General features: G+C 53.3%; 8 protein-coding genes across 8 annotated transcripts; 3 read left to right on the forward strand and 5 right to left on the reverse strand.

Annotated features, from left to right (window-relative positions):
- Positions 1–315: 315 nt before the first annotated feature.
- MYCGRDRAFT_72023 (uncharacterized protein) lies at positions 316–1,691 on the reverse strand (the record flags this gene model as incomplete). Its single annotated transcript, XM_003852610.1, has 3 exons — positions 316–1,125; positions 1,176–1,549; positions 1,599–1,691. The coding sequence occupies 3 exons, from the start codon at positions 1,639–1,641 to the stop codon at positions 316–318; spliced, it is 1,227 nt and encodes a 408-aa protein (XP_003852658.1).
- Positions 1,692–3,040: 1,349 nt separating this feature from the next.
- On the reverse strand, positions 3,041–4,859 carry MYCGRDRAFT_109462 (uncharacterized protein; the record flags this gene model as incomplete). The annotated part of the gene is made up of 3 exons (XM_003852609.1): positions 3,041–3,287; positions 3,622–4,696; positions 4,753–4,859. 3 exons carry the CDS (start codon positions 4,853–4,855, stop codon positions 3,041–3,043), a joined length of 1,425 nt encoding a protein of 474 aa, XP_003852657.1.
- A 194-nt stretch (positions 4,860–5,053) lies between these two features.
- Positions 5,054–6,337, forward strand: MYCGRDRAFT_104474 (uncharacterized protein; the record flags this gene model as incomplete). Its single annotated transcript, XM_003852118.1, has 2 exons — positions 5,054–5,802; positions 5,855–6,337. Coding segments are annotated over 2 exons (1,173 nt in total), but the record flags the coding sequence as incomplete, so codon positions are not given.
- A 495-nt stretch (positions 6,338–6,832) lies between these two features.
- Positions 6,833–8,347, reverse strand: MYCGRDRAFT_42719 (uncharacterized protein; the record flags this gene model as incomplete). The annotated part of the gene is made up of 4 exons (XM_003852608.1): positions 6,833–7,299; positions 7,348–7,723; positions 7,777–7,948; positions 7,998–8,347. 4 exons carry the CDS (start codon positions 8,345–8,347, stop codon positions 6,833–6,835), a joined length of 1,365 nt encoding a protein of 454 aa, XP_003852656.1.
- A 171-nt stretch (positions 8,348–8,518) lies between these two features.
- On the forward strand, positions 8,519–9,815 carry MgCka2 (uncharacterized protein; the record flags this gene model as incomplete). Its single annotated transcript, XM_003852119.1, has 3 exons — positions 8,519–8,805; positions 8,876–9,669; positions 9,720–9,815. The coding sequence occupies 3 exons, from the start codon at positions 8,691–8,693 to the stop codon at positions 9,813–9,815; spliced, it is 1,005 nt and encodes a 334-aa protein (XP_003852167.1).
- Positions 9,816–11,604: 1,789 nt separating this feature from the next.
- On the reverse strand, positions 11,605–13,931 carry MYCGRDRAFT_109465 (uncharacterized protein; the record flags this gene model as incomplete). The annotated part of the gene is made up of 3 exons (XM_003852607.1): positions 11,605–11,654; positions 11,829–12,476; positions 12,531–13,931. 3 exons carry the CDS (start codon positions 13,561–13,563, stop codon positions 11,605–11,607), a joined length of 1,731 nt encoding a protein of 576 aa, XP_003852655.1.
- A 999-nt stretch (positions 13,932–14,930) lies between these two features.
- MYCGRDRAFT_100193 (valine--tRNA ligase) lies at positions 14,931–18,194 on the forward strand (the record flags this gene model as incomplete). Its single annotated transcript, XM_003852120.1, has 3 exons — positions 14,931–14,988; positions 15,058–15,138; positions 15,322–18,194. 3 exons carry the CDS (start codon positions 14,931–14,933, stop codon positions 18,192–18,194), a joined length of 3,012 nt encoding a protein of 1,003 aa, XP_003852168.1.
- A 2,237-nt stretch (positions 18,195–20,431) lies between these two features.
- On the reverse strand, positions 20,432–21,385 carry MYCGRDRAFT_72036 (uncharacterized protein; the record flags this gene model as incomplete). The annotated part of the gene is made up of 1 exon (XM_003852606.1): positions 20,432–21,385. The coding sequence occupies one exon, from the start codon at positions 21,359–21,361 to the stop codon at positions 20,432–20,434; it is 930 nt and encodes a 309-aa protein (XP_003852654.1).
- Positions 21,386–22,504: the final 1,119 nt, after the last annotated feature.

Genomic DNA, 22,504 nt, shown 5'->3' on the forward strand with positions numbered 1-22,504 from the left:
CCAGTGTACCCATACGGAGATGCCATCTTTCACGAGGAGATTACAAGATCTGGGGTAGCAGAAGGTGAAGAGAAGTTCTGCGATAGACCACATTGATCACAAAGGCGAGGATGGACATTGCATGCACCCATGCACGTTGTCGCCGGAGGAAGCTTGGCATGCCTTCAAAGATCCCAGCTTGCAATCACTTCACATCCACATCACCTCAACTCGACATCCTCATTCACTGAGAGTGAACAAAATGGACTTGCAACGTTCCGAGCGCATCGAAATCAACAACATTTCATTGATCAAAGCGGGACCTTCATCCCACGCTTACTGCCTGCTCTTCGATCCCACACTCGCATCTCGATCACTGTCCGCCACGTCGCTGCTCTGCGCCGACTTGATCTTCTTCGACCGCTTGGCCTCTCCAAACACAATCGACGCAATGTACGCAAGACCAAAGACTCCAGCAATCACGCCATATACAATTGACCACCTTCGATAGAAAGTACGAGCATCGGCCAAGCCCAAACCACCATTGATCATAGCCAGAACGATGGCAACGCGACCAATCCAAATGTGGATGTACGACCAAATTCCGCGCGAGCCAGTCTTCTTGAATCGGAGATGGTGCAGGAGACCGAAGACCGGCTGCAGAGCGAAGAGGCAGAACACCACCAATCCGAGGATAATGTGTCGGGTGGAAAGCAAGTCCAGCTTGATTGCGTTGTGGAGTCCCAGACCAACGGCGGCCACGAAGAGAAGCCATCCGAGTGCTTGGATGCCCGCATGGACCCACACGAGACCACGGAAGTTGAGCACACGGATGATGATCCCTCCAATCGGGAAGATGATGATCCATGCGATGGCAGCCATGAAACCATGAGCCATGATGAGCGTTGTGGTCCTCGATTTAGAGGATGACTTCATCGGTGTGCTCGATTGTGCTGTCGGAGCTGTGCTCGTACCATCGCTTGCGACGAATGGATTCACTGCACTTCCACCTCTTGCCTGCGAGAAGTCCCAGTTGAAGTTGTCCGCTTGGTTGTGGTATGAGATCGACTCGCTGGGATCGTTCGAGTTGAGCGCGTCGCCTGACAGAGCCGACCAGATCCAGGAAGCGCTCGAGTTCTGGAAGCTCTGCAATGGAGTCAGCTGTGCTCCGCTGATCCAGCCAGGTCGCTACTTACCATCGATCCTCCCTCCCAAGTGTTGCAGCTGCTACATCTGACGTTGGCAGTCATCATGCCATTCTCGATACCAGTGCCTCCAAGCAGTTCCACCTTTGCGGCCTCGTTGTACAGAGGCATGACATTGCCCACTCCGAGTCTCGGCGAGAGTGTAACATTGCCGTCTTCAGAGGCGTAGATGACAAACATGTTGGCACCGCGCATCCTGGATCCTTGCCCGAGTGCCACCCATGAGTACGTTGTCGGAGCTCGAATTTGGAAGAAGATGTCGCCAGTGCCGGAGCTTGAGGTGGTTTCTGGGATGTTCAGAGAGTAGCACAGGTCGGAGTTTGAGCCATGGCAAGACTGGGCGACTTGCGCGGTGGCAAGCGTTGCTGGATGTCTGTTAGCGATTGTTGACAATTGCTTAGTGGACTATCGTACCGATGCCTGCAGCAGCAACGAGCTTTGCGATCGCGTTCTTCATTTTGAGATTGGCGGGAGGGAAACCGTGAGAGTACAGACGAACGACAACGCGCGCGACAAGAAGCGGGCGAGGTAAGTATATAGTTCGGTACTTATCAGATCGACCACGGAACACGCCAACCTGGCCGCGTAGGTTCGACAGCAGCCCAGGCGATCTCGCGGGGCTAGGCGTAGCTCAGTCGATGATGGTGCCAATTGTTTGAGATTCGCCATGGCCGATGAACCAAACTGTCAACCAACCTAAGCCACGATCTACATCTCCGCAAGCGACAATGGAAGAGGTGGTACGACTGGCTGCCGCCACACGAAGCCTTCACGGTCAGCTGTACACCGACGACCTCGCCGTCCACACCCCGAACTCATCACTCAGTCGGAGATGCAGAACTTGTCCTTCGATTTGATATTCTCCGTGGTCATGACAAGGCCTTGTGGTCGAACTTTCTCCATCTCGGCAACTTCTTAGACTTTGCAGGATCGCACGAAATCCAGAATTTCTGATTGGAGAGACTTCATGGAGAGCTCCCCGTCCGAGATGTGAGCTTGACTCTGTGTGGATGGATTCGAACTCTAAATTACTTCGGGTCGTCATGGATTCCGAGGCTTGAGGCTAGACCACAGTTTCAACGGCGCCTGTGATTGACACGAGTACTTCCGGACAGAGACGTTCCCGGAGGATTTGACGACATCAATTCCTGCTCAGCCGCCTTGGGAAGGTTGACATGCTTCGTAGGCAGATCGCAGGTTTGCTCGTACACCCACATGCATATCTTACTGATCCGAGGTCTCCCGCAACCTGTTGCGTTGGCAGCACTGCGCGTAGCGTGGACAGCAGTGGCCGCGACAAGTCAGTCAACCTCGACGAGGCTTGGGAAGTCCATCCAATCCGCTTGACGGCATCCATGCTGGAGCACTTCTGAGAAAGCGACTGCTGCCAGTCGGTCTCCGTATACGGTATATCGGCGTTCACAGGAATCGCTCCAGGCGCTGTTGCCGTCTGAGGCATCGGACTGCGGATCCTGAACATCAACCAGGAAGGCAACGCTGCGGAACGATCACCTTTGTCCATCGCTATCGCGCAATAGGCTCGTTTGGAAGAGGCAGGTGCTGCAAGAAATGGTCAGAATTGCATCAGAGCCTCTTGGTTTTGGAATCGGTTGTTGATCGTCAGTGTTCATGCTGTTGTCGATCAAACCTGGTCGATCGCACAATACCGCATTTACCGGGTGAACAATCGAGATATCATCATCAATCTGTTCGTCACCCATGGCAGTAAGTACAGTATACCGCCTGCTTGCCTCCTAGCGTTTCTTCGCCGCTCGCACAAATACAGTACTGCGGAGTCTGACTCTGCTCCCTGGAGCCAGGCAAGGCAGGAAACTGGCTCATCGTTGTCTCAGCTACTATGAACTGTTCGCAGATACTCTTTCCAGGACCGTATACTTGTGCATATGAGATCGGGCCGAGAGATCGTCAGACGAGATTCCGAACAGATACAGATCATAACGGCTGCGCGATGTGGCCACAGCACTTTTGGCTGGTACGGGTGCATGGACGCCCAGAAGTCCCTCGATTGGCAGCTGAGAGGGCCTGGAAATGCTCGCTACAACTGCAAGACTCCTTTCGGCTCCACATGCTCGCGTGCTCGACCTGTTTTCAGCGTGCATCGTCGCTGGCCGCTGCTGAAGACCTCGCTCTGCGCCGGTGATGGGTACGGTCATGCAGAGCTCAGGGTGAGCGCATGTTGGCTGGGTCGTCCATATTCAAGGAGTCGTTCGTACACGAATGGAAGGACCTGAAAGAGCAAGTGGACTGACACTTCACTTGTAGCTTGGTCGACCGCAACCGACCGCTATGCAAGACCCCTCCGTTGATCGTCACTTGGCCCATATCAACACCCATGTCAACCCGGATACCCACTCCCTCAACTCCGATGCTATGCATGAAAACAGAATCGCTGACTCCCAATACGCTGGCGTGTTACCTTCCATCCTCCAAGTCGGCCAAATGTCTCTTGAACCGCTCAGATTTGGCCTTCAAGAGGCGTACGCTGTCGAGGAAGAGCTCGTCGCTCTCGAGCTGGCCAGTGCTTTCGATGCTGAAAATAAAGTGGTCCCGGATCCGCCCCAGCTTGACCTTGTTCTTGAACTCGTCGTAGCGTAGACATTCTCTGCTGACAGTGTCTTTGAAAGGGTCTTTGACAACGGCTTTCTTCTCTCCCAGTGCCTCGTCGTGTTCAATTCCAATGACGCCTCGGGGAAAGCATTTTTGGAAGGCCTTCGCTGACTGACCCGTGATCGGACTCTTAATGTCGATCTGAGGCAGCAATCGGTACGAAGCTGTCGCGACAGGCGAGAACTTCGCATGATCGGCGCCAATACCTTTGATGCAGTGGACGCGAAGGTGGATTCTTTGGCCTGGCCGTAATTTCGCAATGAGGATATCGGGGTTGACGGGTCGTATGGCGTTCTCGCCTTCGAACAGTGTTGGCTGGTGGTTTCCTTGCGGGATGAATGTGAATTGATGGGCATACACGCTGCTGTTGACGTATTTCTCCTTCGGGTCGGTGGATCCGTCTTTGGCAAGTTGCTTGCCGTCCCTGCCATCCTCTTCTTGGGTCGCCCATCGACATTCAACGTTCAGCTCCATGACGATCGTGTTGTAGTCGCTCGGCACACTCGACGCTGGATCGATCCCACCCGACTCTTTCTCTGCCTCCCATGCTGCAAGTGCTGCGTAGTCGTCTTTCGGTGGAGGTTTCCGATACCACCTCAACCACTGTAGTCCTTCTCGTCCTCCAGTGAGCGGTATGAGTCCTAGCCTGTGACAGAGCACTTCATCCTGGATGATACTCGTATTATCGAACATGAAGACATCTTCGATTGCGAGGGTCGGTAGTTCGGAGAGGAGGATTCGGCGGAAGGCATTGGCGATACTGGCGTCGACGCCAACGAGAGAAAATGCGGTATCGTATGTTTTATTATGGTGGAACTCGACCTTCAGGTTCTGCTTGAAGCGCTCGAGGTTCCAGCTGTCGTCCACATTCGGGCCATAGTGGCCTTGACAAAGATAAAATCAGTATGCGACAGCTCAGCTTTTTAGCGGTTGCGCTCACCTGGGATGTCTGTTGATGATGTGTCGAGAACTGTTTCTGGTCCCACTTGTACAAGTCGGCGAGACTGAAGCAAGTCATCGCTTAGAGGCGCCCAAGAAGGCATGATTGCGCTCGCGTTATGTCGAGGTCGTTGTCATATGTTTACCAGAAATCGTCAACTCATCAATTGAAGTCCAAAAACTTTCGGCTGCCGCGAGGTCCCGAAGTTCAACCTTATTCGGCCAGATCACGCTAGTGCAGCTTCGATCTTGAACATCATCGATATTGAGGCGAATACCATTGGTGCAGCACGACACACTCACAACAACCTCAATCTTCACCCTCTCCTCTCCGCCGACGGGCATCAGTCTATCGCCCGCAATGGCAGCTCCCTTCAGCAGACTCGCGGCCAAGCGAGTGGCGAGCGTCCGCCATGCCTCCCTACGATCATCCTCCCTCCGCGCCATGTCCACGACGCCCGCACGAATGCTCGCAACCCCGAACGAGACGATGAAGCACGGCAATCCTATGCGCCACAATGTGAGCGAGCCAAATCAGGGAACACGATTGATTCCCGTGGATCCGTCGTTCGGACACCCCGTGGACCCGAACAGCATGAACATGAATGCGGCCGACGACTCGGCGGATACACCAGAACAGCGCAAGATTCGCCACTACACAGTCAACTTTGGTCCTCAGCATCCTGCGGCTCACGGCGTGCTGCGATTGATTCTCGAGCTGAACGGCGAGGAGATCGTGCGAGCTGATCCCCACGTTGGACTTCTGCATCGCGGCACAGAGAAGCTCATTGAGTACAAGACATATCTTCAGGCACTTCCATACTTTGACCGACTCGACTATGTCAGCATGATGACCAACGAGCAATGTTTCTCGCTCGCTGTAGAGAAGCTGTTGAACATTGAGATCCCTGAGCGAGCGAAGTGGATTCGAACACTTTTTGCGGAAATCACAAGAATCCTGAACCACTTGATGAGTGTGCTGAGTCACGCTATGGATGTTGGTGCACTTACACCCTTCTTGTGGGGCTTTGAGGAGCGTGAGAAGCTGATGGTAAGGATATACAATTTTTGTATCAGGTGGCGAATCGCTGACAAGGTTTCAGGAATTCTACGAACGTGTGTCCGGCGCTCGCCTTCACGCCGCATATGTACGACCTGGCGGTGTGTCGCAGGATCTGCCAGTCGGTCTTCTAGACGATATTTACCAATGGGCAACACAATTCGGTGATCGCATCGACGAGACAGAGGAGATGCTTACGGACAACCGAATCTGGATCGGCCGTACCAAGGGTGTTGGTGTCGTGCCAGCCGCCGATGCTCTCAACATGTCTTTCTCTGGCGTCATGCTTCGCGGATCTGGTATCCCATGGGACATTCGCAAGTCGCAGCCTTACGATGCGTACGACCAAGTCGAGTTCGACGTACCCGTCGGTGTAAACGGTGACTGCTACGATCGATACCTTTGCCGCATGGAGGAGTTCCGTCAGTCGCTCCGTATCATCCACCAGTGCTTGAACAAGATGCCCGCTGGTCCAGTCAAGGTCGAGGATTACAAGATCTCACCACCACCACGTGCCGCCATGAAGGAGAACATGGAGGCCTTAATCCACCACTTCTTGCTGTACAGCAAGGGTTACACCGTCCCACCTGGTGAGACTTATTCCGCCATTGAGGCACCCAAGGGCGAGATGGGTGTCTTCGTTGTCAGTGATGGCTCAGAGCGACCATACCGATGCAAGATTCGCGCTCCTGGTTTCGCGCATTTGGGATGCTTCGATCAAGTCAGCCGAGGACATTTGCTGGCCGATGCTGTCGCCATTATTGGCACCATGGACTTGGTGTTCGGCGAGGTCGACAGATAGCGAGAGAGCGAGACGACAGCGAACAGATGTGGCGGGAGGGCGTGTAAATAGTCATTCACGGCGTTATGAAGGCGCAGAGCGCGCATGCGCATGGCTTCTTGCTGTTGCTGCTACCGCAATGGAGAAGTTGGTTTTGTTGTACACCGATACATGTTCTTACAGCTCACAAAGTGAATCACTTGTACTTTTCTTGTCTCCATAGAGTAGCTGATCTCTCGCTCAATTCTGCTTCCGACGTCGAATGAGCTCTGCCAAAGGCTCATCGTCCTCGTCGTAGAAGTCGGCGACCTCGTCTACGCCAAAATCTGCAAGTCTCTCGCCCTCCTTGTTCCGCCAAGCTTCCTCTCCCTCGTCGTTTGCATCCTCGGACCGGTCCCCACGTGCTCGTGGCTGGTCGCTGTCACTGCCATAGTCATCATCGTCCAGCTCCGCTGCTTCGTCGTAGTCGTAGTAATTCCTTTCTCGGTCTTGGCTAGAGGCAGCCTCCAGCCGTTCGTGGAACGGACGTCTCCGAACCACATATTCGTCGTCCGCATCGGTGTATCGAGATATGTCGGCGGCTTGACGACGCTTGAACTCGTCGATGTCCCATGATTTGGTGAATCCATCTCCGAGAATGGGCTGACGTTCGACTTTCTTGAAGAGGCGATCGGGGTCTGGTGGTGGCCATGGCTTGCTGGGGTCTACTTCCAGATTAGTAAATTGTGACTATGCCTTTTGTTGCTCACACGTACCGTCAATCTCATTGTGCTCGAACGAAAGTCCGCTTGCGACACTGGGACTACTTGCAAATGGCCAGAACCATGCAAGCGGATTGCCAGATCCCATGCCTTGGCATATGTTCCTCCAAATGCCTACATCCCATGGAAACTCCTGGTGCTGAATCTGGACTTTGACGCCATCTGGGCCCTCGAGATAGCCACCGAGTACACGAGCACGTCGGAGCAGCGTGTGGTGACGCTCGATCTCCCAGCCCTCAATTGTCCACGTATTGACTGAAAGTGACCAGATTGTTCGGCCCAGAAGTAACGTGAGGGCAAATAGGATCAGTGAATTGACTGCACAAAGGACGAACAAGTGCGCCAGGCGGTACACAGATGGACCGAGATACTGTCGTTGAGGTTAGCGATCGCACTTCCGATGGCAGAAGGAATTGGACCTACACTAGGAAGAGACTTTTGTGACCAAAGTATAGATACTCGGAGGTAGAGGAAGTATTCTAAGAACGTCATAGAAACGACAGCATAGAACAGGAAGCGAACGAAGTGAGGAATGGTGATGTGTGAAATGCAATTGGATGTCCACACGCAGTGATGGTCCATTTTTTGGATGCATCTTCAACAGTCAGGCTGGAAATCTGTTGTGCTGGTAGAAGAGAACCTACCGCTTGCACGTCTTACAGTGATGAGACCTTGGAGGCTTGTAGGCCTCACATCTTCGGCACCAACGATTTGGCTGGCCTGCTGCCACTTTGCTGGGATCTTTCTGAGGTCCGTAGGCAGAGTCTTGAGTCTTCTCATGCCAGTCTTTTGGTATATCCCCCGGATCTGTGAAGCATGTTCTCCAGTAGCAGATCAGTAAGCACGCGACAAGGCCATCGAACATGTACGCGTGTTCTCGTGGGATTGGTCCAGGGTCGATGAAGTGAAAAAGCCATTGTGACGACACGGCCAGGAATAGAACCAGCACCGTCACTCCAGGCGGTGATAGTCTCTGCAATATCGGCAAATCCATTGCGAAGTTGATGTCTGTAGAAGGTGTGAAGTGAAACATTCATCTTGGAAGGAACCAGATCCAAAAGCCGATCTAAACTTCGCGGATCTTCACCGCACTGCACTTAGTCTACCAACATCTCGCTCTCTGACAACACACTTCACCCACAACACTCGAGACTACTACAGAGGCCGCAAGAAACGGTACTCACGCCGCGAACCTACTACGACCACCGGACCACGAAGGACATCCGTAGCTTGGAGCACACCGCGCCTTATCGCGCCTGCGCAGGATCCGATCGGACATCATCGACCCCACCACTGGGCGTCCTGAAAGAGAAGCAGAGGGTCAGATATACGCCATCATGGCGCGAGTCTACGCAGATGTCAACCAGCAGATGCCCCGCGCATACTGGGACTACGACAGCGTGAACATCAGTTGGGGAGTGCTGGAGAACTACGAGGTAGTGCGCAAGATTGGTAAGAGCAGCAGATGCCTGTGGGCGGAGTCATGACACCTGCTGGACAATTACTGACAGGATTCTGCCAGGTCGCGGGAAATACTCAGAGGTGTTCGAGGGCGTCAATGTGGTCAACTACCAGAAGTGCGTCATCAAAGTTCTCAAGCCGGTCAAGAAGAAGAAGATCAAGCGTGAGATCAAGATCTTGCAGAATCTGTCCGGCGGACCCAATGTCATCGCGCTGTTGGATGTGGTGCGAGATAGTCAGTCAAAAACACCGAGTCTGATCTTCGAGCATGTTAACAACACCGACTTCCGGACGCTTTATCCCAAGTTTCAGGATCTGGATGTCAGATATTACATCTTCGAGCTGCTGAAAGCGCTGGACTTTTGCCATAGCAAGGGCATCATGCACCGGGATGTGAAGCCGCACAACGTTATGATCGATCACGAGAACCGGAAGCTGAGGTTGATTGATTGGGGCCTGGCCGAGTTTTACCACGCAGGCACGGAGTACAATGTACGCGTGGCCAGCCGATATTTCAAGGGTCCGGAATTGCTTGTGGACTTCCAGGAATACGACTACAGTCTGGACATGTGGTCTCTGGGCGCCATGTTTGCAAGTATGATCTTTCGCAAGGAGCCTTTCTTCCACGGCAACAGCAATAGCGATCAGCTGGTCAAGATCGCAAAGGTTCTGGGCACGGAAGACCTCTTCGACTATCTCGACAAGTACGACATCGAGCTTGATGCACAATACGACGATATCCTTGGACGCTTCCCGAAGAAGAGCTGGCATGCTTTTGTCAACCCGGACAACCAGCGCTTCGTCAGTGTGGATGCAATCGACTTCCTTGACAAGCTATTACGATACGACCATCAAGTGAGGTTCCTGTTCTTGAACCTTCCCGTGACGTTGCTAACATCGTATAGGAACGGCTCACTGCCAAAGAAGCCATGGCACATCAATATTTCGCACCGATTCGGCAAGCAGAAGAAGTTCAAAATTCAAACAGCGTTCATCAATGAGGGTTCGAACAGCAGATAAACATCCCTTCGGCGAGGAACGGGTATGTGGAAATTCTTTCACGAGCGGACCAGCCATTGTCGCGGCGAGCTGAGCCCAAAGCGTAGAGTTCGGGCCACGAGATATCGGTCGCATTCGCTAAGGCTGCTTTCAGGGGCAGTGTCATTTGCAGAAGCACGACAAGATGATAGGCGAAGGACTTCAGGAAAGATGACAGAGATATTCGATGCCGCTGCTATATGGGAGATGTCAGCGCGACGGGACATTGCCGAGAGGCTGGGGTGCACGAGAATTGTTCAATTTCGCTCCATTGATTCTCCATTCCTCTCCTTCAATTTGCTTGTCAAACACACTGCGCTTCACTGAGAACGGTGATCTAGACGATGTGCCGTATGAAGCCTGCCGCCACAAGACTGATCGCTGCTCAAAGGTACAGTGAGCAAGATACACGTATGCTCAATTTCTGCTCTTGCTGTGCGCCAGGGACCACGCGCAAGGAAGCAAGAACGTGGTCGAAATTGTGGCAGTCACATCCTCTCCAGCGACCTGTCTTCTTGCTCGATTACCTGGACTCCCGAGCTTTCGAACACCACTCCCCGAATACATCGACCCACAAACTCGACGACCTAAGCATTTTTCACCCACATCCCTACCAGCAGATCACTCGAAGACCGCGCTATCACCCAGTCCCTCTTGATCCTGCCACATGTCCTCCAAATCCTCGCCCATCAACATTCCCACGACCTCTGCACGACCAACCCAGACCTCCCATCTAATCCGCCACTGCACCTTCACTCCAACCCCGACCATCGTCGACGAGAAATTCCTCACCCACGACGGCCGTGTAACACCACACTTCGCCGCCCTGCAAGCTCTCGCTCACCACGACAAGCACGACTCCTCCTTGGGGCTGGGTCTCACGTCTACCATCACTCACATCCAATACGGACTCTACCACACCCAGCCAGCATGTCTGATCGGCTTCGCCTTCCAATTCCACGATTCCTCTCCTGCGAGGCAACAGAAGCACCACTTTGAAAAAGTCGAAGTCGACATCACTTTCTCCTCGACTTCGGCGCCGTCGTCCACGCGAGTGGTAGGAGCGGATGAATTCACCATCGTCGACTTCGCGCCAAACCACGACACAGCCTCTACTCAGCCATTCAAAGTCGACGCGCAAGTCCTATGCGACCACGCCCATCGCACACCCAACAAGATCAAGTTCTTCCTGCACTCTGATGCAGCGTCAGCAACACACGCAACCATCTCAGCTCCACCGGCCAAGGAAATGGTGATGGACTTTACAGCCGCGATTGTAGTCACCTACCAGCAGCCAGCTTCGATTCAAACAACGGTGGACGTGAAATGTGGGCCGGTGTTTGAGCTGCACGCACAGCCGTGGGCAAAGGAGGGTCCGTTAATTTTGCAGTCGGGAGTAGAAATCGGCGAGCGATTGACAGGCACGAAGAGAAACGGTGCAGTGGACTTTGCGGATCTGGGAGGGGAGGGATGGAGGAGAGTGCTGACGGAAAGGACGGAGGAGTGATTGGAGAGGAAGTGGTCGATGTGCTTGACCCCTGAATGACGACTTCAATTACAATGCCTCAAAAATGCCCGCTCGCTCTTCGCCCAATCTTCATATTCAATAAACAGGCCGTGATGTTAATACCGGATGCAGCAGCATGTACTCCTCGCTAGATTGCTCTTCGCTCTGAACTCCAGTTTTCCAAACTCAAACTACTCTCACTCGTATCAGGTCCATCCCACTCTAAGCCTGTCGAAGGTCCCACCTCAAGTCAACGTCGCCATCGCCGCAGCGACAATCTTCGCCTTTTGCTTCGCTGTTCGTCACACAAAAAGTCAGCCTGTGTTCTCCTGAAGACTGACGCGACAGCGAATAAAAGCACACTGTATGGGAGTAAGGGAAGAGGACTGTTCAACCCACCCAGGAAAGGATATTGCTCGCTTATGCAGGGGAGCATATCAATGTGCAGACCGAACCAGCGCCATCCTACCTTTCCGATCCTTCTCTACCCGGATGACATTCCTCACGGGACTCTTCTCCCTCTCTCGCTCATATATCACCAGCTCCTCTCCACGTCGCGGTTCGCGGTACTCCACCATCTGGAATTCCTCGGCGGGTCGTTCACGAAGTCGTAGGGCCATTTCACGCTTCTCTTCTGCTTCGCGCTCGAGTTTGAGAGCTCGACGCTCAGACTCCAGCGCGCGGATTTCCTGGTTGATGTCCCTGTCGGAACGGTAGTCGCTGCGTTCTTGCACGACCAGCGCGCCGCCGTGAGAGGCGCTACGGTGGCGGTGTGATGATGGAGCGCGCTCTTCAACGATGCGTTCTTCGTAGTACTCCGCTGGGGCTGGAATTGGCGGTGGGGCGGGAGGAGCGAGGTTTTGTTCGTAGATGGTCTGGCGCTCGACATAGGTCCCTGGAGACGAAGGGCGGCGGTTGCGTGGAGAACCACGGCGACTGATGCTGGATTTGGCGGAAGGTGAGGCGTCGCGGACAGATTTGGCGCGGCCGCCCATGAGGACGGTCGGTGGGTTGATCCACTCTGTTCGCTCGATTTCTTCGCGCTCGCCGACAGGTGGCGGCGGGACGGCGGCCTCTTCTTCGACCGTCTTCTCGAAGCGATAAACTTTCTTCTTTTCTGTGGGCTGGTCAGTATGTGCCAGGTTTAAATCATGATAATGAGCATCCGTACCTCCGTCCTTGTACGTCTCGCTGATCTTGATGACCTCATCAATCTGGTCCTTCTCGAGAGCTATTCGGAGGACATAGAAATCTTCTTCTTCATCGAATGGATAGCCGAGATCCATGATGGCTTCCACTCTGACCAGACGCTTTGGCATGCGGGTCTTGCCCTTCTTGAAGCGTCTCTCCTGTCGAACGCTCGCCTCAAGCGAGCTTGAGTGGTTGCTGGGAGCTGGAGCGGAAGGCGGTGGTGGAGGTGCCTCCTTGGTCTCCTTGGTCTCCTTCGTGACAGTCTCATGAGTGCTCTCATACATGCTCGGTGCTTTGGCACTACGCGGAGCCTTGGTACTGGCACCACGACTCTTGACATCCTCGCGACTGGAACTGCTGGAAGAACTGCTGGAACTGCTTGGAGCTCTGCTTTGCTCCTTGTGCTTATGCTTGTGCCCACGACGTCGGCGGACGGTGCGTTCTCGTTGAATCTCGACCTCGCGGTAATCCTCTGGCTCGGCCCACTCGCGATGGCGCCGGGGTACCGGAAGAGGTACGGGTGTGTAGGCCGGAATGCGATAGTCTTCTCTTTCCATCTGCCGGACTGGACGCCGATCGAATGTGTCCAGGCTGCTCTGTCTGCGGAGAATGCCCGGTCGAGGTGGCCGTTGCATGACGTCCAACTCATCGCGAGCGCTGCCTCTGTGCTGGTACGGTGTGAGTGCCATCTCTGCAACCTCACGTGGGTCAATATCGCCAAAGAGTTCTCTGTCGGTCCGTCTGCGGCGATGAGAAGCTGCTCGAGCTCGGATGTCCTCTTCGTAGTATCGGTCTCGCTCTTCGAAACGTCCTCCTGGGCCACGGCTTATCTCGCGGTCGGCGACAGCCACATCACGACGGCCAGGACGCTCGCGTTCCTCATAATGATAGTCCTCCTCAAATCTTGGCGGTGGTCCACCTCTGCTGCCGAAGCGTTCGAATCGTTCGCGGTCCCATCGTTGAGGGATATCGCCATAAGCCAGATCGGCGTCTGAAGCTCGGTATCGCGACATGGCGGTGGTTGACCGGTTGGTCTCAAGCTCGCAGTGCGGTTCAAGGGAGGTGTCTGCTGGTTGCAATGCTTGAGGAGGAGTGAGAGTGGGAGCGATGTCGTGTTATGGTGACGACGGAAGAAGGCTGGGCACGATGGACTCTTTTTTGCTGCGAATCGAGCAGGAGCAGTCCCGGTTGGCAGGCGAGGATATCCTTGTTCGCAGGGCTGGCGGTTGGACTGTGTGGACGCCCAATTCTGGACTTCCAGGGGTGAGGAGGACAGTGTTGGGCAGCGGTGGGCGGTCGGCGAAGATGTAGTCGAAAAGAAGATGGCAGGAGAGATGATCTCACTCGGACTTGTCTACAGTGCCCAGCAGAAGATCTAGAAGCACTTCGGGGCAAGCGTGCGAGTGAGCGTGGGTGGAGATCTGTGTGCTGCTCGTCTCCGTTTCAGGCTCAGGCTCAGGTGCCATGTCGCAATGACGACAGTGTGCAGATGGTCGGTCACAGTCGGTCCACCTCACTTGGACTTTCACTCTTTTTGTCACTGCTGCAATATCTCATTAATGAGCTACATCTCGTGTCCTTTAATGCGTGCTGCGAAAAGAAGTGTTATCACAAAGACACGGCGACGGTCACTTTCACTGCTAGATACGGTATGCGCAAAGCAGGAGGGGAAAGTGAGACATCTTCACGTGAAGGGGTCTGCCGTACAAAGCCACAGTCCGCCGCCTACCTATGGTGAGCATGCAAGCAACGATGTCGTTGCACACAACATCGTGGAGGACGAGTCGTGCGACATGGACGTGTTCTGCCAGTCCACAGGTAGCATCTCCATCGTTTAGCTCATGTCAATAATGAAATGTTGCAAACACTCAGGAAGTCTTCTAAACTGGGCAACGGCTAAGGTAGCTTGGGCCATGGTCATGGGGATGCCAGAGAAGAAGCGGAAGGACATGCGTTATTAGCATTCAGACTGTCGTTCGTAGTCATCTGAACATTCAAGGGTGTTGTACTCATCCGCAATGGCATCTGTCTGTCAAGCTGCAACTCTTTCACCGAAGACGGACCCCACCCTCTCCGCGCCGAGCCGCCGCCAAAATACGTGAGTCAGCAAAGATTTATGCTGGGCTGTTGGACGATCAAACGACCATTGAATCCCATCTCACGGAGCCTCATCTGCAAAGCACAAACAACACAGCGAAAAGAATGCTAGACTTGCGATCTTGACTCATATTTGATCGCTGACTCACACTGATTCCCCAACGAAAGATCGCATTCTCCCCAAATACCTCACGACAAGCTATCGAAGATACTTTCAAGAGCGCTTTTCCGGCGCTGTGTGTATGCCCCGATCCGGACCGGGCAACGATCTTTCACCTCGAAGATGGCGTTGAACCACGCTTCCCACAATCCGACGGGCGAGAAGACCAGTCCTGCAACTGGTCAACCTCCTCCACCATCCAACGAGACGAAAGCGGCCTTGCTCGAAGCAGCCAACGGCGATCCGAAAGGACAATCTGCTCCGGGAAAGGATGGCGGTGATGGCGATGGCGGAAAGAAGGAGAAGTCGGAGCGAGAGCTGGCCAAGGAGCGTCAAAAGGCTGAGAAGGCTGCCAAACTTGCTGCGAAATTAGAGAAGCAAAAGGCTATGCAGGCTGCATCGAAACCAAAGGAGAAGGAGAAGAAGCAGCAGGAGAAGCTTGCACCATACAAGGAGGATACGCCAAAGGGTGAGAAGAAGATTCTCAAGCCGCTGGACGATGAGTACCACAAAGCATACATCCCTTCCGTTGTGGAGAGTGCCTGGTACGACTGGTGGGAGAAGGAGAAGTTTCACGAGCCGGAGTTCGATGCAAACGGAGAGGTCAAGTCGGCTGGACACTTTGTGATCGCCATCCCACCACCGAACGTAACTGGTGCTCTTCATATCGGCCACGCATTGGCGACAGCACTGCAAGACGCCATGTGTCGTTACAACCGAATGAAGGGTCTGACTGTGCTGTACGTTCCTGGATGTGATCACGCTGGTATCTCCACCCAGAGTGTGGTCGAGAACATGCTCTACAATCGCCGCAATGGCTTGACGAGACATGACCTGGGTCGTGAGAAGTTTGTTGAGACTGTCTGGGAGTGGAAGGAAGAGTACCACAGCAAGATCAACAAGGTCATGAGGCGGCTGGGAGGATCGATGGACTGGACCAGAGAAGCTTTCACCATGGATCCCAATCTCTCCAGTGCTGTACGGAAGTCATTCGTGCAATTGCACGATGAGGGTCTGATCTACCGTGCCAACCGCTTGGTCAACTGGTGTTGCAAGCTCACCACCGCACTGTCAAATCTTGAGGTCGACCAGAAGGAATTGGAGGGCTCGACAAAGATTGACGTTCCAGGATACGACAAGAAGATTGAGTTTGGCTCCATCTGGAATTTCAAGTACCCGATTGATGGCACGAATGAGACGATCGAGGTTGCCACCACTCGTCCTGAGACCATGCTTGGCGACAGTGGTGTTGCTGTCCACCCCGAGGACGATCGATACAAGCATCTTCTTGGTAAATTTGTCAAGCACCCGTTCGTTGACAGACTGCTTCCCATCTTCGGCGACAGCACTGTCGAGAGGGACTTTGGTACTGGCGCTGTCAAGATCACTCCTGCCCACGACTTCAACGATTTCAAGCGTGGCAAGGAGCACAAGCTGGAGTTTATCAATATCCTCAACGACGACGGTACCATGAATGAGAACGCCGGGCCATTTCAGGGACAGAAGCGGTTCGACGTGCGATACACTGTCGTGGAGGAGCTGACCAAGCTCGGCTTGTACGTCGGCAAGTCGAACAACAAGATGACGATTCCGATGTGCAGCAAGTCGAAGGATGTCATTGAACCAATTCTCAAACCACAATGGTGGATGCACATGAAGCCCTTGGCCGAGCCCGCCATCGAGGCTGTCAAGAGTGGAAAGATCAAGCTGAAGCCATCATCCTCCGAGAACACCTACTACCGCTGGATGGAGAACATCGACGACTGGTGCCTGTCTCGTCAGCTTTGGTGGGGTCATCAGGTACCGGCGTGGTTCGTCAAAGTCGAAGACGGTCCGGCTTACGATACAGATGCGAGCTACTGGATCACTGCGGAGACCGAAGAGCTGGCTCGTGAGAGAGCTGAGAAGAAATACCCCGGCAGGAAGTTTGAGCTCGAGCGCGATCCTGATTGTCTCGATACGTGGTACTCCTCCGGACTGTGGCCATTCTCCACCCTCGGGTGGCCAAACAACACTCACGATTTTGAGAAGCTCTACCCAACTTCAGTGCTTGAGACTGGTTGGGACATTTTGTTCTTCTGGGTAGCGAGGATGATCATGTTTGGCATTAAACTCACCGGCAAGGTCCCATTCACAGAGGTGTACTGCCACTCTCTGATTCGAGATTCTGAAGGACGAAAGATGTCCAAGTCGCTGGGCAATGTGATCGATCCCGTCGACATCATGGACGGCATCACCTTGAAGGAACTCAACGACAAGCTCAACGTCGGTAATTTGGCTCCAAAGGAGATCGAGCGCGCGACCAAGTGGCAGAAGTCAGCCTTTCCCGACGGCATTGACGAGTGCGGTGCTGATGCTTTGCGATTCTCTCTGGCCAACTACACGACGGGTGGTGGCGACATCAACTTCGACGTCAAGGTCATGCGCAGCTACCGCAACTTCTGTAACAAAATCTACCAAGCAACGAAGTATGTCCTCGGTAACCTGCCCGCAGACTTCACACCTCAGAAAGTCGGCGGCAAGACCGGCAAGGAGAGCCTGCCCGAGCGCTGGATCCTGCACAAGCTTACTATCGCCGCGCGCGAGGCCAACGATGCGATGAACAAGCGCGAGTTCTCCCGCTGTACACAAGCAATCTACAACTACTGGCTATACGAGTTGTGCGACGTCTACATCGAGAACAGCAAGTCCATCATCCGCGACGGCAGCGCTGAAGAGAAGCAATCCGCCATCGACACACTCTACACCGCCCTCGAAGGTGCCCTGACCATGATCCACCCCTTCATGCCCTTCCTCACGGAGGAGCTCTGGCAACGTCTTCCACGCCGTCCAGAAGACAAGACACGCAGTATTGTCCGCGCCGCTTACCCTCAATACGAGGCCACCCTCGACGACGCTAAATCTGAGCGCGACTACGAACTCCTCCTCGGCTGCTCGAAAGCCATCCGCTCGCTGCTGAACGAGTACGCCATCAAGGAAGACGGTCAAGCTTTCGTCCAGCCTCTCAACGATGAGTCCTTCCAAACGGCTTCGAAGGAGGTCCTCGCGATCAAGACTCTAGCAGGCAAGAACGTCAAAGACCTCAGCGTGCTCAAGTCAGGCGAGGCCGTGCCAAAGGGTACAGCCGTGTACCCTGTGTCGTCTGCGGCGGCGGTGTACTTGCAGCTGAAGGGTGATGTCGACCCGGATAAGGAGATCGGCAAGACCAAGCCGAAATTGGCGAAGACTGCGGATGCCGTGAGCGAGCAGGAGAAGCTGATCGGCACGCTGAGAGAGGATGTTGGCGAGGAGGTGCGGAGGAAGGAAGATCAGCGGTTGAAGGATTTGCTAAGCGAGCAGAAGCTGTACGAGGAGAGCTTGGCGCGGTTCGAGGAGATGAAGTTGTGAGAGCGCGATGGGCGCATGCGGTGCAAAGATGGGTGTGATGGCATGGCAAGAGTCGGCATGATTTGAGATACAGCCGCGCTCGATGCTTCTTTGCATTGAGCCGATGCTGCGGGATGAAGCCCGTGTTTCTCAATGGGGGCTAGTCTAGGATGTCTTCCGCATGAAAGATACACACACTACGAACCTTGCATTCGAAGGATCTGCCCTGATCATCACGACCACCAGACACAGGGAATCCCGTACAATCCTGGTCGTCAGTGTGAAGATGTGTGCGGCGTACCCAGTTCGGAACCCAATGGAGAATGCTATCAATCCGGGTTGTTCCAGATTTAGGAGACAGCTCTGGGGGCTTAGATAGTCACGGACCGCTGCGGCATTTATCTACAGGCATTTCGATCACCATACCGCCGACCTTACATCAATTCAAGCTCTCCTGTGTCATATCCGCAATCCGGAGCATGGAAAAGACGTCTCGCTCGGCTACCTCGCATGCATGTGAGCCGAGACTCGCCTCCGACTTCGCGAAAGGCTATGCTGGCTCATCTCGCATAGCCAGTCCTGCATGCAAGTATCCGCAGTTTCAAAACGCAGAGAACGTCATCATTCATACTACTGACCGCGTAGAGTTCTATACGAACGACTTCCATCAGGGCCGAGCCAGGAAAGCTGCATCGTTCGGCACGATTGCGTTCTCGGTTGAACGAACAAAGAGGAACCCGGAGACTCCCGCCATGCACAGTCTGCAGCAAGAATGTGGCTCGCCTGCCTTCGAGAAGATGCAGCTCGTCTGTCATGGCGTTGGCGACGCCTGCATACATGCGCATCATCTTTCGGTGAGCTGTCATTAGGCGAGAAGGTCGTTCTCGCATCCCGTTACTTCTTTTCGTTACCGTGTCGCGGCAGACAATGAGCTGTCACTAAGCGAGGAGGTCCTTCTCGGTTTGCGATTCTCTTCTCATTGCCGTGTCGCTGTAGCCAGGAGGCGGGCAAAGACCAGTTTTCCACATACTGATCCGGCACGACTTCCAAGTCTGAGGCCGGATTTGTCATGCGCGGTTTCCCGATGCCTCTACGAACACGTTCCGCCGCATCCACTCTGCTCGATCCTGGTCCGCATGCGGACCGCGCTGTCAAATGGTCTCCTGACCTTTCTCCCTTGCCTCTTCCTCCTGCAGGCATGCGTCTTCATGTGGCCGCACAGACAAGGTCCGGAAAGCAGATTCCGAGAGGATGCAGGCACACATGCTGCCACGCAGATCCTAACCGAGATCTCCATCGCCAAAGTCGCTGGCGGTGAATCTTGCTGTCGTTGCTCTTCGTACCTGGCTATCCTTGCGGGTTGAGTGGTCTCCTCCTCGGCGGCTCCGCTCTGATAATGAGCCTCGTTCGTTAGTGGAACGATGAGCTGTGCAGAAGGTGTGTGGCACAACTCTGGGTACGAGAAATTCCGAGGATGAGGACATCGTGAGGATTCCAGCGGCATAGTCGCTGGAGGGAAAGTGAGAGGAGTACTTAAAGTGCTGCAAAGCTGGTCGGCACAGGCGGCAGGTTACTGCCACCTCTTCAAGCATCGATCTTCATCTTCTGGCGACTTTGTCCATTGCCTGCTTCATCCGGCCAAGCTCCCAGGTCCGCAGCAAGAGTGTGTGGATGAGCGCGTCGTTAGCCGAAATCCTCCTCAAACGAAATGCGGACGAAGGCAATGGTAACGGCAGTAGTCAAGCGAGGAGCAAGTAAGCTACCGGATCGCTTTCCCTCTTCCCTTCGTTCGTCCTGTCAGTTCCGACGCTTACTACTCCGACACCAGACGCCAAGATGATCTTGCTAGCATCAATCCCCGGCGCGGAAGCGTGAACCAAGCGGGCGACTCGCATGATGGCAAATCAATCACATCCAAAGGTGGAAAGAAACCGTCCTACGGCTTGAATCGATACCTCCAATCTCCCGAACGCCACGAGGCGATCTCCTTGGGCCTTGAGAGCAGGACAATGGATCGAGGCAAACAGACCGCGGTCTGCGGCAAAGGTGAGAAAAGTGTGCCGACGAGAAGATGCGTGAACAGACAGAGCTGATTATGTTGGCGTCGACAGAACAGAAGAAGAAGATAGGACGAGCGGCCTCTTGAACAATTAGAAGCTCAACAGGCACGGGTTGTGCAGGAGTATGGCGGACGTTGACAGCACGTAGATCGTAGTCTAGTCTACCGCCTCCTAGCGAGTAAGAAATCAGCGTACAGTTCACTTGTTCTCGAATTTCAATCCGCTCTCCTGCCTCACCGCACCATAAATCCCCGCAATGTCTCCCTTCGCGCCTTGATGATCAACAACCATCTTCAAATGCGCATCTGAGACCTCCAGCCCCTTCATCTTCACCCCACAGCTCTCGGCCAGTGCTCTCGCATGACCAGCATCCTTCCTCGCCAACTCCGCGGAGAACGCAGGCTCCTCACGGCTGTAGTAGTCCCCTGTCCTCAGTCGATTTGAATACGCTGTATAAGGGCCCGGGAACATCGTCTCGATGAACGAGTGCAGATTCTCTACGCCTAGGCCGCTCTTCTCGGCGAGCGCGTGGCCTTCTGAAAGAGCTTCGATCATGGCAAGGATGAAAGTGTTGCCCACGATCTTCAGTCGGGTGGCTGCGCCGTGCGGTTGATCGGAGTAGTTGATCTCTGCCCTTCCCATGACACCCTTGCAGAACGGAAGGACTTTGTCGACTTGTGCTTTTGGTCCGGCGAGGACGCAGACCAATTGTCCCGACTCGGCCATTGGCGGCGCGCCGAACACTGGGCAAGCCACGAACTCCGCTCCGGCATCGTTGATCGTCTTCGCAAGCTTGTTTGTCGTGTCCGGGTGCACGGTCGAGCAGTCAACGAAGAGCTTTCCCTTCGACTCCGGCACGGCAAGAGCAGCGTTGAAGGTCTCCTCGATCGCTGCGTCGTTGGACACACACGCGAGGATGATGTCGGCTCCCTTGACGGCTTCCTCGATGGACGTGACTACCTTTGCCTTTCCCGAGGGGAGCGTCTCGACGAGTTTCTCAGCTCGAGCGGCGGTTCTGTTGTAGATGAGTACCGGACCGGAGTGCGACCCTTTCTCGACGATGTTCTTGACCATTCCGCGGCCCATGTTGCCCAGGCCGATCCAGGCGAGGCGTGGTGATTCTGGCATGCTGGTGATGTGCTTGTGTGAGTGGACTGAAGGATTAGTCTTAGAGATGGCGGTTGAATGTGTATGGTCAGAAGAAGATCTCTCTTTTATGCCTCACTGGAATATATGTTTTACTGGCGCTCCGCTAATGACGTCTGCAGAGTGGAAGCTGCTGTTGTGATTAGGCTTAAGCTAAGTAGAAGAAGACCTCTAATTAGCAGGTATATATTGTTATGCAGAGAGAATCTTAAGTGTGAGATTCTTACTTTAGCTATCTATGTGTAGGAATGCCTTAGCACTAGTTACGTGCACTTTACTAATAGTTAGTCTAATAATCTACAACACTCCCCTATTAGTAGCTGCATTATTACGAGCTGTCTATTACCTAAATATAGTAGGTATTTACCTACTACGTAGCTAATACTCGGCTTTAGCTTGTTAAAAAGCATCTTCTTCTAGCTTTTTTATTCCTCTACTTTATAATCTATACTTCTTATCTATTTAGCTAATTTATTAGCTAATCTATTATCTATCCCTTATAGCTATTAATAATATAATCTACATTACTAGCTATAGCTTCTAGAAGAAGAGCAGCTTTCTCTGTCCCTAGGAAAACCTTCTAGCAAGTTATTAATAAAGTAAGAGCTATTAGTAGTAGAGATCTCCTATAGATTTATAAAGATAGTTCTGTAGTATATTAGACTATATATTAACTTATTAGAGGAGAGATAAACAGATACTATAATAGAGTAAATATTAGGGCTTAGGGTCCCTTCTCTTTTATAGCTTGCTTTAATAACTTTATAGCTAAGCTTAATAAGGATCTCCTTACTACAGACCTTATTAATATAGTAATAGAGGAGCTGTATAACCTAAGGGAGTAGGCCTTCCTAGTAGAAAACTACCTTAGTCTAACAACTCCTAATCCTTAGGGATTTGTATTATACTATAACTAGACTCCTCTTAGCTAAATGTTAAGCTCTAACAAGGTAGAGATAAAGTAGTAGTTAGTAGTATAGTATCCTATATATATTCTCCCTAAAATCCCTTCTTCCCTAATAGAAACTAATATTCTCCTAGGCTTTAAGTTAAGATTCTAGGGGAATTAGCTTAGTCTTTTAGTAGTAGTTTTAAAGGGGCAGGCTGCAGGTTCTAGGATATGCT

This window comes from Zymoseptoria tritici, chromosome 5 (assembly GCF_000219625.1).
Source record: "Zymoseptoria tritici IPO323 chromosome 5, whole genome shotgun sequence".
NCBI lineage: Eukaryota > Fungi > Ascomycota > Dothideomycetes > Mycosphaerellales > Mycosphaerellaceae > Zymoseptoria > Zymoseptoria tritici.